The sequence below is a fragment of the Phacochoerus africanus genome, chromosome 6 (genome assembly GCF_016906955.1).
Source record: "Phacochoerus africanus isolate WHEZ1 chromosome 6, ROS_Pafr_v1, whole genome shotgun sequence".
Taxonomy (NCBI): Eukaryota; Metazoa; Chordata; class Mammalia; order Artiodactyla; family Suidae; genus Phacochoerus; species Phacochoerus africanus.
This window is the reverse complement of record NC_062549.1, coordinates 16131222-16148138: the sequence shown is the minus strand read 5'-3', so window position 1 is coordinate 16148138 and position 16917 is coordinate 16131222. Positions and strand designations below refer to the sequence as shown.

The 16917-nt window shown below is 53.7% G+C and overlaps 1 protein-coding gene across 1 annotated transcript; it reads left to right on the top strand.

Moving 5' to 3' along the window:
* Window positions 1–2184: 2184 nt before the first annotated feature.
* Window positions 2185–16203, top strand: FAM83A (family with sequence similarity 83 member A). The gene is made up of 4 exons (XM_047783321.1): window positions 2185–2855; window positions 7616–7783; window positions 9301–9425; window positions 15370–16203. Exons 1-4 carry the CDS (start codon window positions 2376–2378, stop codon window positions 15896–15898), a joined length of 1302 nt encoding a protein of 433 aa, XP_047639277.1. The 5' UTR covers window positions 2185–2375; the 3' UTR covers window positions 15899–16203.
* Window positions 16204–16917: the final 714 nt, after the last annotated feature.

Below are 16917 nucleotides of genomic sequence, written 5' to 3'. Positions count from 1 at the left end.
GGACGTAGCCGGGTGGATGGGCTGAACAAAGGCAGGGGACTGGACCTCCCATATGGGTGAGGGCCAGCCACCCACTAGGCCTGGGCCGTGGACCAGGCTTCCCCAGCATCAGCACTATTGACATTTAGGGCCAGATAGTGCTTTTTTTTTTTTTTTTTTTTTTTTAGGGCCACACCCGTGGCATATGGAGATTCCCAGGCTAGGGACTGAATCGGAACTGCAGCTGAGACCTACACCACAGCCACAGTCAATGCCAGATCCTTAACCCACTGAGCGAGGCCAGGAATTGAACCTGCATCCTCACAGATACTAGTTGTGTTCATAACCCGCTGAGCCACAACAGAAACTCCCAGGACTGTGCCTTTATTTTTTATTTTATTTTTTGTCTTTTTAGGACCGCACCCACAGCATACGGAGGTTCCCAGGCTAGGGGTCGAATCGGAGCTGTAGCCACTAGCCTACACCACAGCCGCAGCAACACCAGATCTGAGCTGTGTCTGTGACCTACACCATAGCTCACGGCAACACCGGATCCTTAACCCACTGAGAGAGGCCAGGGATCAAACCTGCATCCTCATGGATGCTAGTCAGATTTGTTTCCACTGAGCCACATCAGGAACTCCCCAGACCATGATTTTAAAAACACTGTTCTACTCCCAGACTGAGCCTCTGGGGCCACAGCTTCCATGGCGCTACAGATGCTTCTAGCATTTTCCTCCCAAAAGAAGATACGGCACAGAGAGACATCTGCCTCTACCATGTACCAGATGTTTGAAGACCTGCCATCCTACTTTCCTGGCTTATTTTCAGGCCCCCGCTCGTATCTCAGTAGCCCTCACCCCTCCAACAGTCTCACACACAGTACGTGTAGCTGTGATGCTCTGCCTGAAGCCTTTCTTGGGCTCCAGGGCTGTGCTTGGTGAGCCCACAGGGCAGGCCATCAGGGCTGGGGAGCTAGTGTGGCCCCCAGAGCAGCCCTCAACCAACCATCAATAGATTCTGGTAGACGGGTTAAGGATCCAGTGTTGTCACTGCAGTGGCTTGGGCCACTACTGTGGCAAAGTTTTGATCCCTGCCCCAGGAAATCCCACACACCTCAGGTGCAGCCAAAAAAAAAAAAAAAAAAGGAAGAAAAAGAAAATAGAGGCTAGTAGATAAATTCCAAAGCTTTCTCACCCTCTGGATTGGAAAATTTGAGATGTGTGTTCTATACCACCTCCTGGAGGTCCTGGGCAGGACCGAACCTCAGATATTCACAAAGCCAGATGTGAACGTGCAAACGACAGTGACCTGCTCCGTACCAGGCCCTGCAGCGGCACCCTGCCCTTCCTCCTTCACGTCTCTGCTCCCCTATAAGTGCTTCTTGGGATCACTTCCCAGTTAGCTACTTGTACGCAAATCCCCGTCTCAGAGTCTGCTTCTGGAAGAACCCAAAGGCAGCTGGGACTCTAGACAATGCATTCCATTGACACAGCATTGACCATGCCCTGGTCTGGCAAGAAAACACGGCTTCTCCATTCGAGGTTCATCTGCCTCAAACACGCCTGTGGCCACCTGCCCCTCCAACACCAAGACAGACCCATCTCATCGGTCCAGGGCCCCTGGCACAACCACAGATTCTTTTCAAGACCATATTCAAGCAGCTGCTTCCAGCGGGTGAGCACAGCCCCAGAAATGGAACCTCTCTGGGGGCTCTGTTCAAGTACAATTGTGGCAAACACAACAGGAGAGAGAAATGGGAGAGAGGACCTTTCCAGAGAATGGGGAAGGCCAGGAGCTTGGGGAGTTACCAAGAGAAAGGAGGAGCACCTGGTGAACAGTTCTGCCTGGCGGCCATCCAGCTTCCCTTGTCAAAGGAGACAGGATGGGGGCAGATCTCAGGGGCCCCGAAAGGGACATACTTGTCTTTGAACCAATCAGCATCCCAACCGAGGAGCCCTGGAGGGGACCCAAGGCATGGGGGTGAGGGTGCTGGGAGAGCCAGCCTGCTTTGTAAATAGGCCCCAGGGTCCTGGGAGAATTGCACAAGCTGGAAAGCCGCCCAGGTGAGCTGGGAGGAGAGGAAGTCTCCCAGGCTGAGTGTGCTCAGGCGTGACTGAGCCAGCCCTCCTGGCCCACGGGCAGGGTGGGTATCCCCCAAGATAAGCCAACCCCTGGCTGTGGATGGTGATCCTATGAAGCACTGCTCAGGACAGCGGTAAATCACTTCCTTGGAGCTGGTCCTCTTGAATGCTGGCCGCACACCAGTGCTGGGAGCGGGTGCTTTCTAGAAGTGCCGGGAGTCCCGTTCCTCCTGGGTAGCGTGGCCCGCTTGCCCTTGACATCAGGAAGAGCTCAGGTGACGGCCACTTCCCCGCAACTCAGGGAGAGGCAGCATGAGCCGGGCAAGGCACGTGGGCAAGATCCAGAAACGCCTGGAGGATGTCAAGAGCCAGTGGGTCCGGCCGGCCAGAGCTGACTTTAGCGACAATGAGAGTGCCCGGCTGGCCACAGATGCCCTTTTGGATGGGGGTCCTGAGGCCTACTGGCAGGTGCTCAGCCAGGAAGGTGAGGTGGACTTCTTGTCCTCAGTGGAGGCCCAGTACATCCAGGCCCAGGCGAAGGACCCCCCCTGTACCCCCGAGCTCCCGGGAGGGGCCGAGGCAGGCTCCAAGGGACTGGACTCCTGCTCCCTGCAATCAGGTACCTACTTCCCCGTGGCCTCGGAGGGCAGCGAGCCGGCCCTGCTGCACACCTGGGCCTCGGCCGAGAAGCCCTACCTGAAGGAAAAGTCCAGCGCCACCGTGTACTTCCAGACGGACAAGCACAACAACCTCAGGGACCTGGTCCGCCGCTGCATCACCCGGACCAGCCAGGTAGCGATGGCAGAGCCTGTCTCTCCTGGGCCGCGTGTAGGTGGGGAGGAAGGGGAGCTGGTGGAGAAGAGGAGACAGGGGTGCGTCCTGCTCTAAGGGATGGACCCCAGAGGACTGGGGCTTAGGATGGAGCCAGGGATGTTATTCTCTGCCTGGCCCTAGGTCGCTGACTTCCTGATCCCACTTGTCACAATCTAGGTCCAGGCCGCCACCCGATTGGACCCCTAACCTGGGAACCTCCATATGCTGTGGGTGTGGCCTTAAAAAGACAAAACAAACAAACAAACAAACAAAAACCCTGATATTTAAGCCCAATTTCTGCTAAGATCCCACTCATGACAAAATCCCCTTCCAAGTCCAATACTGTGTGAAATCTATGGGTCCAGAAGAAGCCAGCAGAGGTGAGGAGACTGTGCTCAGACGGAGAGGGAGGGAGCAGAGTTCTGGAGAATAAAATAGAAGATAACAAGGGGCAGAGCATCAGCTTTTTCTGGGCTACTTCAGAGCAGTGTTTTCTGTTCCTCCAACAAGGCGGCATCAGGAATTGACAGATGGGCACAGGCAGGCAGCCAGGAGCACCTGCACTGCCAGGGGCAAGCTGCCCCCCACCCAGGTCAAGTCCCTTGACTGCCCCAGGTCTCAGATCCACACTGGACTAAGGTCCCTTCCAGCTCCCAGGGCCTGTGCCTAAGTGGGCTGCCTCTGGTCTCTCTGTGCTAAAGTGCTGCGCTCTCCCGAGGGCTGCCGGCCTGTGTTGGGAGAATTCTCAACCACGGAGGAAGAAGCCGGGTGAGGGCTTGTGCAACCTCATCCCCTGGCTGGGTCCCTCTCCTGCCCCCACTCCACCTAGGGAGGTGTCCTCTCTTTGTCTCTGTGGCTCTAAGGCCTGCTGATGTCCTTTGCTTTATCAACACAGGATGTTATAAATTTAGGACAACACTTAAAAATCAGAAGATTTTACCCCAGAGGAAGAATTTTCAGCTCCTCTTAGCCGATGGGAAGCTCTGGCTTTGTTAGTGCTAAGTTGTCTTTTTTTTTTTTTTCTTTTTTTAGGGCCACACCTGCAGCATGTGGAGGTTCCCAGGCTACGGGTCTCATCGGAGCTATAGCTGCCAGCCCATGCCAGAGCCACAGCAAGGCCAGATCCAAGCCACGTCTGCGAACTATACCACAGGTCATGGCAACACTGGAGCCTTAACCCACTGAGTGAGGCCAGAGATCGGCCTGCTGGGGGTTCCCAGAGCCGCTTCCACTCCCCAAGGGACAGGCCTTCTCTCTTTCCCTTCACGCTCTCATTTCTTTACTCCACTGAGTCTCATTCGCTGGCCTGGCCCTGTACCCAGAGGGTAGAGCAGAACCAGAGGCCACCTGCCTTCGGGGAAGAGGGCTCTGGTAGGTGGCAGCGCTGAGCCCGAGCAACCCTCTGTGCCTGGAAGCGGCGGGAAGGGTGACTAAGACAAGCTTCACAGAAGAGGTGGCCTCGGAGGAGTTGAGTCTCAAAGGCTGAGTAAGCGTTTGCCAGGCAGAGAAGGGAGGGAAAGGAATTCCAGGCCTAGGGAGTGTCTGATGCCAAGGTCAAGAGGATGATGGGGCTGGATCCCCTGGAGGCGGGGAGACCTGCTGGTGTGGAATTGACTGCCAGGAAGAGGTTTCCACTCACAGTTCCCTGGGAGCAGGAGGCACCCACATTCTGCAGGACTGCACGGGAGCCCCGGGCTGCTCAGGGGCAGAAGGAGCCGGGGGAGCACAGGGGCTCAAGCCTTTCTTATGGTTTTGCAGAAAAGGCAAGTCAAGGCTTGCTGAACAGTTTAGAATTAGCTAGTTTGAATAACTGCAGGAGGCTCTAGGCCGCAGGTGGTCCCTGGTTGCCTTGTACCCAACACTGGGGTGATTTAGGGCCGGCAGGGGGAATGCTGTCTGGATTTGGGTGAGTTACACAAAGGAAGGCTGGGCCTGGGCTCTGGATGCATGGCCTGGTGTGCGTCTCAGAGACTGCTCCCAGGCAAGGTATTTGTTATTTCTACTAATCAGCCCGCCCCGGGATGTCAAAGCTTCATAAAATACAGAAAACATGAGTAACCCATTCCTCCAAGTGTGGGCCAGGATCCCTGAGGGTTTCCAAGAGACTTCCAGCAGCTCCGTGAGGTCCTGCCCTTTCTAACCGCTCATCTGCGTGAGGCCGGCTTATCTGTATATATTTCCTCCCCAACTGCTCATCACGACAGATTGCTGTAGAAGCAGCAGCTATGAGAACCAGCTGTCTCCTGTTAAGCCAGACACCACGGAGATTTGCAAAACTGTAAACTAACACCACTCTGCTCACTGCATTTTGTTGTTGTTGTTGTTTGGAAAGTATAGCTTATCTTTGCTTGCAAATTGTTATTTATGTTAACATGTAATGGGTTTAAGATCATTTTGGGTAATGAGTGTTAGTATTTTTAAATACCTTACAAACATTAAATGCTTTTCTCAGTTTAAGTTTCTAATAGGATAAATCTCCATCGTTATAATCCACCTACAGCAAAGCTCTTTGGAATCCTCAATAGTTTTCAAGAGTGTAAAGGGGTCCCGAGACCAGCGAGGCAGAGAACTTGAGCAGGCAAACCTCCTGTTCCCCGCCACCCCTCTTCCTCTCTCTGTAACTTGCAGAAAAGAAAATTTCTCAGCTCTCAGGGAGGTTGGTGAGGGAGGTGGGGGAGGGGAGGGGGAGGAGTGGGGATGGGAGCACGCAGGGGTGCAAAATTGGGGGGTGCATTCAAGGGATGGGACACAGCAAGAAACCTGAGCAGAAACTACACAACCCTGCCCTCCCCACCCCCAGGGAGCGGATGAGATGGTCCCCTCCCCACCCCTGAGAACCGGATTCTGGGGTGTGAACAGTACCAGGGTCCCCAGAGCAAGATCTCTGGTTGTCCCTCTGATAAGAGCTGCTGAGTGGGGGCGGGAGAGGAATGGGGTGCTAAGGGCCCCCTTCCAAAACCGGCTTCAACAGGGTTGGTGCCCCCCATCCCCAGGAGCCAAGTCCCCTTTCCCCACCCACCCCCTCCCGGTCCCAAAGCTGCAGGATTTCCAGCCCAGGAGGAACTTACGTCCTGGCAGGTAGTGAGGGATTCTCAGCCAGGTTCTGAGGTCCCCCGCAGGATGGCCCTGGCCAGTGGGAACTGCCCTGGCAGACAGCAGCCCCCTGGCTGGGCCCCTCCACTTCAATGAAGCTCCAGATGCCTGGAGCCTGCCTGGAAGGCTGTGCTCCCAGCTTCCTTCCTCAGCGAGGTATCCTGGGAAGGGCCTCCTCCTCCTCAGCCAATCCCACGCTGCTGCGCTGGTCCGGCTGATTGGCCCTAACAAGAAACCTGCTCTCTTTTTTATGTCCATGGTGGTATGGGCACTAATTTTAATCCTCCTCCAGAACCTGGTTTAAAACAACATTCTTAGAGTTCGCTTTGTAGCTCAGCAGGTTAAGAACCCAACCAGCACTCATGAGGATGTGGTTTTGATCCCTGGCCTTGCTCAATGCATTAAGCATCTGGCCTTGCCATGAGCTGCAGCCTGGCCATGGCTTGGATCCGCCGTTGCCGTGGCTGTGGTGTAGGCCAGCAGCTGCAGCTCCGATTCAGCCCCTAGCCTGGGAACTTCCATATGCCAGACGTGAGGCCATAAAAACCAAACAAAATAAAACAACATTCTGGCATTATCCACAATTGCTCATAAATAAAGCACATAAAATCATAGTCATATTTTAACTATGGACAAGAATGACAATCCTTACTTTTGTGCATAACCCGGGCTTATGGTTATATCCATTTTGCATGGTAGCTAATGCTCTTTTATCGTGCATTGTCTTAGTGCTAAAGAAACCGAGGCCCAGAGAGGGGAAGTGACTTGTCTGCAGGCTCTCGGCGAGTCTCCAGTAGCACCAGGGTTGCAGCCAAAATTCCCCACCTCCCAGGAGACTGCTTTTCCTTTGAATTAGCTTCCCCACAGGATTAGCTTCCTAGAGCTATGGTAACAAATGCTCACACATAACACAGTAATTTATTCTCTCACAGTTCTGAAGCCCACACGTCCAAAATCGTGTCAGCTGGACCACTCCCCTCCAGAGGCTCTAGGGAGTCTCGACCCTTCCCCTCCGAGCTGCCTGTGCTCAGGTGATTCTTGGCTTGTGGCTGCAAGAATCATGTGTGCCTCCATCTTCACATCGCCTTAAATTCTTCACTCTGTCTCTCCTCTGGGTGTCTTTTTCTCTCCTTTTTTTTTTTTTTTCTTCTGGACATGCCCACGCCATGCAGAAGTTCCAGGGCCAGGAATCAAATCTGTACCACAGCTGTGACCTGAACCACAGCAGTGACAACACTGGATCCTTAACCTGCTTCGTCACCAGAGAACAACTCTGGGTGTCTTTTATAAGGACCCTGGTCATTGAACTTAGGGCCCACCGGAAAATCCAAGATTTTCATCTTGAGAGTCTTACTTACACCTGCCAAGCCCCTTTTCTCAAATGAGGTCACATGGCAGGTTGGGGTTGGGGTGTGGGCACATCTCTTAAACTTCACTCCAGCAGTGGGAGGACAGGCCAGAGGCTCTCTGCTGGGGTGGAGAGGTGGGGTCAGGACAGAGGCAAGGCTCTCCCGCCCTTCCTGAGTCCTGCCTGGCCTGACCCTCCCCCTCCAGCCCTTCCACCCTTGCTGGGCCTCCAGGAGTTTGGCTGAAACCAGTGAGCACCTGGCCCTGACCCTTCTGGTGCCCCTCTGCCCTGGCCCCAGGTCCTGGCCATCCTGATGGATGTGTTCACGGATGTGGAGATCTTCTGTGACATTCTGGAGGCGGCCAACAAGCGCGGGGTGTTTGTCTGTGTGCTCCTGGACCAGGGAGGCGTGCAGCTCTTCCAGGAGATGTGTGACAAAGCCCAGGTCTCTGACAGTCACCTCAAGGTAGGGACCGTGACAATCCAAAAGGTACTTTGCGTTAGGATAGAACATGCTAAACTGTGGTAACGGATGCTCCCATCTCCATGGCTTAACATAATAAACGTTGATTTCTTGCTAAAGTCCGAGTCAGAGAGCCCTCCCTCAGCTTGCACCGTTAGTAGTGCCCAGCCTCTGGCCTCCGAGATACAGTGGCAGGGAGAGAGACGGCAGAGGATCCCGGGGGATGCTTTTAGGACCTGACCCGGAAGAGATTTTGCTCACTTCCGCTCATAGCCCCGTGACCTCACATGGATCCACTGGGGCTGTGAAGGATAAAGGGGCCCAAGCTCTGCCTCTTCTCCTCTCATGGAGGAGACCCAGTGGATACCCTTCCAGAGCAGGGCAACATCCAGGACCGTGTGATGCGCTCTCCACGGTCCCAAGAGGGGACTGATCCTCTAGGACTCAACCAAAGTCCTCACTTCCTTCTGGCAAGAAAAAGAAAAACCCAGAGATGAGGGTTCCTTTAGTCCTGGCAAACTGGGGGCAGCTAATTCAAGTTCAGATGCAAAACCGCCCACGGCTGTCACCGGTTGACCCAGCTGAACAGCAGGCAGAGGGCTCCCTTGGTGACTCCCCAGCTCAGGCAGGTCAGACTTGGGAGACCCCACATCCCCCTCTCCCCTTCCACACTGACTGGAGCGCAGCTGAGTCAGGCACCTCTGCCGCCACAGGCCGTCCTCTCACTACGGGGTCTGCTTGACTTTACCTAGATCGTACAGCTTCCGCACGGGGCTACTAAAACAGCCCAGAGTGGGCGCAGGCCTTGTCCTTGTGGGCCACACCCACCACCCCCGGGGACAGTGCAGCATGGCCCTCCTCCTGTCATCTCGCAGAGCTAATGGAGAGGCGGGGGAGGAGCTGTTGGAGGCTCTGGGCATGCCCTCCTCACAGCCCGCCCAGCCACCTGCTGCATTCCACCTGCCCTTTCATTCCTTCAACTTCCGGGAAGGATGCCTGCTTGAGGGCGGGGGCAGCAGTGCTGCTGGGGAGGAAGGGGACACACAGGGCCACGATTTGGGTTGTAGGCACACATTTTCTTAGAACAATCTAGGGTCCATCGGGATCTCCACGAAGCTGCGCCCTCTGGTTGCAGTGGGCCTTCCCTCTGCCTGGCTTGGAGTCAGGGAGTCATGTCACTGAAGCCACTTACAGGGCAAGGCTGGCCTTGCCAGACCTCTGTGGTCCATGGGAGCCTAGACTGAGGCTCCATGGGTACCAGGCCCTCATCTTTCTTCTATTTTCTGCTTTCTTTAAATTCTAACATCGCCCCTTTCTTTTTTTTTTTCATTGCTCAAATGTCAGGACAGCAAAGAAAATTGAGTAAATTCAGCCAAGGAAAAAATAAAAATGGTCCATAGTCCCACCAACTAGCGCTAACCCTGCTTACTCTGGGGAGCATCCTTCCAGGGGTTTTCTTAGACAAATGCGTGTCTGTAAATAGATGATTCGTAAGGACACCTTAACCTCCCTTCCAACAGAACATCTCCATCCGGAGCGTGGAAGGAGAGGTGTACTGTGCCAAATCGGGCAGGAAGTTCGCCGGCCAAATCCAGGAGAAGTTCATCATCTCTGACTGGAGATACGTCCTGTGTGGATCGTACAGGTGAGCGCTGGGTTTCGCCTTCTGCTGAGGCTTCGTAAGGCCAAGGCTGAGTGTGGTACAGACCAGCCCCAGTCACTCAGGCCCATACACCCACCAGCAGCTCCCCAGGGGCTCCTGCGCCACAACTGAGGCTTCATCACAAACATGAGGCTGGAGGCAGGACCAGCCTGGGCAAAGGAGGGAAATCTGGACCCTTCCTGCAAGGACTTTGGGGTGGAGAGAGGCCTTCCAAGTGCCTCAGTTTCCCTTTGTATTGCAGTAGGACATAAAATCCAGTTTCCTTCCTCCGATCTCTCAGGTGTGATTCTAAAGCCATGCAACTTGTTTTGTTGTGTGTGTGCCCCATTTCATTTTCAAAATGTTTAGTTATTTTATTTTTGGCTGCAGCATGTAGCAGCTTGATGTGGACTCTCGGTTCTCAGACCAGGGATGGAACCCCAGACCGCAGTGGTGAAAGTCCTGAATCCTAACCATTAGACCACCAGGGAACTCCCCCCCGCCCCTTTTTTAACGGCTGCATCTGCGGCATATGGAAATTCGTAGGCTAGGGATGGAATTGGAGCTGCAGCTGGCAGCCTACGCCACAGCCACAGCAATGCCAGATATGAGCCACATTTGTGACCTACACCACAGCTCATGGCAACGCCGGATCCTTAACCCACTGATCGAGGCCAGGGATCGAACCTGCATCTTCACAGATGCTAGGTCGGATTTTTAACCCACTGAGCCACAACGGGAACTCCTCCCTAGTTATTTTAATAGAAAAAATGCATTGAGATATAATTCATAGCCAGATAATTTACCCATTTAAAGAGTGCAATTCAATTCTTTTTAGCATCGCTTTTCTCTTCTGCAAAATGGGGGTAACAGTACCTCCCCTCACAGGTTATTGTGAGGCTCAATGAGATAAAATTTGTGAAATGCGGCATAGCTCCAAGCACACAATAGGTGCTCAATAAGAGGTTGCTATTAGGCAGCCAGCACCTTAGCAAAGCTCAAGGAAGGGACCCAGGAGAGGCAGAACTTGAAAAGGTGACAGCTGGGATGACATTGAACAGGTCCAGGCAATGCCACCCTGGCTGGGAAGAGGGATGTGTGGGCCCCTCAAGAACTGGAGGACACCGAAACAGCCTTCCTCTCACTTCAGAGTTGCCAGGGCTTGCTAAACTGTCACCATGTCCTAGATAAGATGACTTGTCACTTTCTGTGGCCGCCCCCACCCCTTCCTGCCCCCCGCTCCGTATCCCTGTCAGGAACGTCTCTACGTGGGACCTGTGGCTGGCACCAAGGACCGGAAGTGGCAGTAACCCAGCCTAGAGAGCAGATGACCAAAGTTTACTTCCCAGATCTACCCCTGGCTGGGTGACCTCCGCCAAGTTACCACACCTCTCTGTTCCTTCCTTCATGCATCAGCTACGTAGAGACCCAGGTGATACAGACTGGGCCTGCTGCGGGCATGGAGGAGGAGGGCCCCCCCCCCCCCCCCGCAGCTGCAGTCAAACTAGGTGGATAACCGATAACCAACCCAGGGGAGGGAGATGGCCTGGGTTGGTGGCCAGGCTGCCCCTCTCTGGCCTCCCTCTCCACCTCCCAGGCTGCAGTGAAGGAAGTGGGGGGCACCGTCCTTCTGTGGGGAGCAGTAGTATGCCGGGGGCTCTGAGACAAGGCAGCCTGAGGTCCCCGAGCCCACGTGTGTCCAGCCACAGCCTCTCTCTCACCCTTTTGTCTCAATCGGGGCATCTATGAAAAATGGAACCCGCCTGTTTCTGACCCTTGGGACCTGCATGCAGCCTGTGGTTGTTCAGAAAAGGCTGAGGTGGGGTGAGCACCCCTCCCCACGTGGCCAAAGCCACCTCTTCACCTGCTGTTCTTTCCCCAGAGAGCGACAAAAGCCTCTGGGCAGCAAGCTCAGGGTGGGAGCTCAGCCTCAAAACCCACATCTGGCCTCTGACCTTGACTTCTGACCTCAACCAAGTGGCACTAGACCAAGGTCACTACCTGGATGAGAAGGGTCTGGTCTGTGCCTGGGCAGCTGCCCCGGACCCCAGGAGCCAAGCCCAGAGGGGGAGGTCCACCATAGCCAAGGAATCCTCTCACTGGGTTTCATTATTAAGGTGAAACTCTCGTTAACAAAAATTAACCATGAAATGCACAATTCAGTGGCATTTAGCACATTCACAGTATGTGTAACCATCACCACAATCTAGTTCCAAAACATTTTCATTGCCCTCAAAAGAAACCCCATACCCATGGTACAGGGAGGAAAACTTTTTTCTAATGCCCCTCTGGGTCCTCTGGCTGGGGCCCTGTGCAGTGGACGACGAAACACAGGTTAACAGCAAACAAATCTATTTAATACTAGTTTATGTCACATAGGAGCCTTCAAAAGGCCTGATTTGACCCCTAGCCTGAGAACTTCCATATGCTGCAGGTTCCGTCCTAAAAAGCCCAAAAAATAAAAAAGAATAAAAAATTAAAAAAAAAAAGAAGGAAAGAAAAATGCCAGGATATTTCCAAAGTCACTGTACTGATTTGCACACCATCAGCAATGTAGAAATTTGTACATCCTCCATTTGTATGGTCAGTCTTCTTTTTTTTTCTGAAAAGGTATAAAATGGTAACTCATCCTAACCTTGATTTGCATTTTCCTGATCACTGATGATGCTCAGCATCTTTTCCTGTTTCTTCCCTGGTGAAACGCCTGCTTTGGCCTCATGCTGTTTTGCTTTTGTGATTTGTGGGAGCTCCTTGTGATGCTCATCTTTATCCCTCATCTCTCGAGAGGCCCTAGAGAGCTGGAGAGCCTCGTCAAGGAAGTCGGTGACCCTGGGCCAATCACCTACCCTCTCTGTGCCTCAGCCCCCCCATCTGTCAATGAGAAGACTATTGCCTCCCTCAAAGTGGTGTCACGGGGATTACATCCTTACAAAAGGATGGGTCAAGGCCTGACACAGCTCAATAAGGTGGTTCTGCTTCCTTCTGCCCCTCCCAAGGGCAAGGTCACCCTTCGAGATGAACTCCAAGGGCAAATACAAATGAAAACGAAGAAACATTATTCTCCTTATTGAAAATAAGAGGAGTTTCCTGGGGGCACAGTGGGTGAAGGATTTGGTGTTTTCACTGCTGCACTCCGCTGTGACATGGGTTCTATCCCTGGCCCAGGAACTTTTTCAGGCCATGGGCACAGCCAAAAAAAAAAAAAAAAAAAAAAGAAGAGAGAGTTAACCCCTCTTCATCTTCTCTTTCAGAATTTCTTTCTCTGTCCTTTTCGAATGTATGGAAATCCTTTTAATGGCTCCACAAGCCACTAGTCCTATGACTGGTTGCTGGGGGTTGGGAAGGTGGGGGCGGGGGAAGTGAAGGCTTCCTGCTGAAGGCAGTGTGGATATGCCATCCCCACACAAGGACATGCTGCTCTGGCAGAAGACACATTTTGAGCTGAAGGAATCTGGGAAGCAGGTGCAGGAAGGACTCTGACCTCCCCCATCTCCCTGAAGCAGGTCACAGGGCCCTCAAGCTGTCTTCCTTGTACCCGAAGGCCGGGAGCACCCTTTTCTCCAGGGACTGGGGGACTGCCGGAGGGGTCCAGAGGGGTCCAGACAGACAGGCCTTGCTGTGCTTCCCCCATAACTACCTTGGATCTTCCCTTTCGTCCCATCGTGATTTCCATGACTTTCCACCCTTCATCCAACCTCATGTTTAACCATTTCTTTGCATCTTCATTTCCAGTCAGTACAGTGACTTTAACCTGGCATTTTTTCTTTTTTTTCTTTTTAGGGCCCAACCTGTGGCCTATGGAAGTTCCCAGGCTAGGGGTCAAATCAGGGCTACAGCTACCAGCCTACACTGCAGCTCACGGCAATGCCGGATCCTTAACCCACTGAGTGAGGCCAGGGGTCAAACCTACATCCTCATGGATGCTAGTCAGATTCGTTTCCACTGCCACATACTTTAAATCATCTCTAGATTAATTATAATACCTAGTACAATGTAAAGGCTTCGTAAATGTTGTCAATGAGGCAGATTCAAGTCTTGCTTTCTGAAACCTTCTGGAAAATTTTTTTTCTGAACATTTTCCATCTGTGGTTGGTTGAATCCTCAGATGTGGTACTCAAGTACATGGAAGGCCAACAGTACTTTGGAGAAGCTATAAAACTTTTTTATCGTAGAAAAAGGAAAGTATGGGAAGTATGGACACAGGACTCTGGATGATGATTTTCTCTATTTTTGGGAAACTGGAAAAATGCATTCCTGGGAGGGACCCTGTGGTTAGCTGCTGGTTATTGTCAAGATGCTAGCTTTTTATTTTAGGTGGTGGGTTCATAGGTGCTTATTAGATGATTTCAAATAACTAAGTAAAGCTAAATAAATATAAATGGGCCATTAATAGATCAATGATGTGGGTGGGTCTTGAACCAAAGATGATGACTAAGTCAATTCTATATACTTAAGGGGCAAAAAACAATAAAATCAAAATGTAATTCTTACCATAGGTGCTGATAAAGTGTAAAAGCTAGAGCACAGGATGAAGGGCCATGCAGGGTGTCAAGGAGGGGCTCCCCCGTGCATCGAGTGGGGTGAGGGGTGGCACTTAAGTGTTGCAGGGACGCACAAGGGACGTGGGGCAGGCAGGGGTGCAGGGGCAGACGGAGTGGGGGCCTGAGAAGCTACCTTTGGGCCTGCTTTGTTGAGAAGGCACGCAGTTGCTTGGTCTAATCTAGGCTGATTCCAAGGAGCAGAGGGTGACTAACTTCTCAGTTGCAGCCAAGACTCCCACTCTCCCAGTGTTTGCCCCCTTCCCAGTCACCTGGCTGGCTTAGCATCAGCTCCTCACCTCTCTGGGGTGTGTGGGTGGCTCCTGGGAGGGAGCCTCATTGTTCAAACAAAGCCTCATTGTTCTTCCCAGGATGGCCCCAACCTTGCAGGGGGCTGCCCTGCCTCACAAGAGCAGGGGACTCCAGAAGCGGGCCGCCTTTTGGTGGCAAGACACGCCGGCTGGGGCTGGAGGCTGAGACTCTTGGTGGCATTGTTTCTGTCCCTCCCGCCCCCGTGACCCTGTCCCCCTCTGATCATCCTGTCCCCCTTGCTCCCCACACCTGGGTCCACATTGTTAGAGGCCCAGGAATCTCTAAGCTGAGGCTCTTGATGGGTGTTCTACGCTGTTATCAGGCTTTGTCAAGGGTTTTTTGGGGGGGCAGGGAGTGGGGAGATGAGGGGAGTTTTCCATCAGAGATAGAAAGGAATCTGTTTAAATCAGGAAGGCCTTGAGCATTTTGTTTTCATTTAAAATGCGTAAATGGAAGGAGGGCAAGTCCTCTGCTTGAGGGCGTCCTCCCCTCCTGTGGGCGTCCGGGCAGACCCCCTGATGTGGCATCTTTCCTGTTTTGTGGGCTCACCCTGCATTCTCCTTTCCTTCCCTAAAGAGTATAGGGTTCTCTACCCGCCCCCGCCCTGGTCCATTTGCCTGAAAACCAGGCTACTCCCTTTAGATCTTCGTGGGAATAGAGCCTCTGCCTTCCCATATTTGTTAGAAGAGGCAGGTGTCCTGAATGTCACAGGAGGAGACACTGCACTGAGGCCCCAGTGGCTGGGTGACTTAAATCAGCCCGGCACTGGGGACACTGGCACTCAGCCCCTCCGTGCCTCCGCAGGGATCTTCTAAGGGCCCGTGATCTGAGCATCATGAGGGAGCCCTGACCTGAGCACAGGATTCGCTCTGCATCTTAACTGTTCACCCACAGACATTTACCGGTCTCCGAGGAGCTTTTGCCACCTGTGGGAGGGGACAGCCATGTCACCCGCCCAGGGGGTTGGCCAGGATGGAAGGAGCCAGAGCTGAGGAGCAAGGTGGGGGGATGGGAGTGACCCTTGCAGAGCAGGGGGGGCCGAGGCCTCCCCGATCCCGACCCCGACCCCTCACACTCTCTCTCTCTCTCTCCTCCAGTTTCTCCTGGCTCTGCGGACATGTGCACCGGAACATCCTCTCCAAGTTCACGGGCCAGGCGGTGGAGCCATTTGACGAGGAGTTCCGGCACCTGTACGCCTCCTCCAAGCCCGTGATGGGCCTCAAGTCGCCCAGGCTGGCTGCACTGCTCCAGCCCAGAGCAGGCCCCAGCCCCCCGCCCGGCCGCCTCAGCGGCAGCAGCAGCAGCTCTACCAGTGACCGCACATCCTCCAACCCCTTCAGCAGCCAGTCGACGGGCAGCAACCCCCAGAACCAGAGTCTGTCCACATCCTCGGGGCCCGGCAGCCCCCTGGCCCCAAACCCACCTCCAGCTCCCAGGTTCCAGTCCCATCACGCCCCTTGGGGGGCCCCGCAGGCCCACTTCGCGAGGCCCCACGACAGCCTGCCTGCTCCTTACAGCAACCTCAACGCCTACAGGTCCACGCGGCTGCAGCTCGAGCAGCTTGGCCTGGTGCCCAGGATGGCCCACCCCTTGAGGCCCTTTCTCCAGGCCTTGCCTCATTTCTGAGGGGTCTCTTCCTCCAAAGGACCTCCTCAGGGCCAAGGCTGGGGCATTCGTGGAGTTTCTGCCTCCAGGAGCCCACTTGAACAACTAGAAGCTTTGAGCCTGCTTCCCTTTGAACTAAAGGCGCTTGGACAAGACTTGCCAGCGTTTGGTCCCAGGCCTGAGAGCATTCACCCTGCAGACCCTCTCCTTTTCCTGCCTTCCCGGCTCTAGTATGGCCTATGCAGCGCATTCTAGAAGGTTCTGGGAAGGTGGGGGGCAGGGGGCTAGAGGACAAAATCATGAAAATAGAGCCCCTTTCTTCCAAAGACCAGTCAGTGCTTTAATATTACCATTTCTCGAATCTCTGCAATGTGAGAAAAGGCTGATATAAGCCAAGATTTACATATGGGTAAAAACTGTGGCACCGGGGCAGTGGGTGTGACCAAGGGCTCCTGTTTCCCAGTGTCCAGGAATGGTCCTCTCCTCAGAAAGTCAGGAAAGACAGATTCAGGAGAAGGTAGGGGGCATTCCGGATGTTTCTGGGAGAGGCAAGAAAATGCCTCCTGCCTGGAAGAGCACAATACTAGAGTATCCCTGGAACCGATGAACCTGCCACTATAAGTTGTGCAGGGCTGGTTCAAAGCGTGGCCACAGGGGTAGAGCAAGCCAGGGCACCAAGAGTTGGATTTGGACAAGATGGATTGGCAGCTCAGGTTTTTGCTTCAAAGAGCCTTGGGCTGGCATGGAGGTACCTGCAGTCTGGGCTGAATCCCTGGGGCTTGAATGATCAGATCTGGGAATGGCCCTGCAGTAGTGCCTTGAGCAAGCAGGAAAGGTCCCGCATTGACCTTGCAGCCCCCAGGCGCAGTCACCTGTCTCTAGATGCAGACCCCTCTACGTGGCATGTTGAGGCCCATGCTGAGCACAGAGGAGGGCCCGCCAGACCAACCTGGGGAAGTCAGGGGACACCTCCCAGAGACGTAACAGTTAACCCAAGACCGAAGGAACAAGGGTGTTATGGCTCAGGGGAGGGAAGTGAT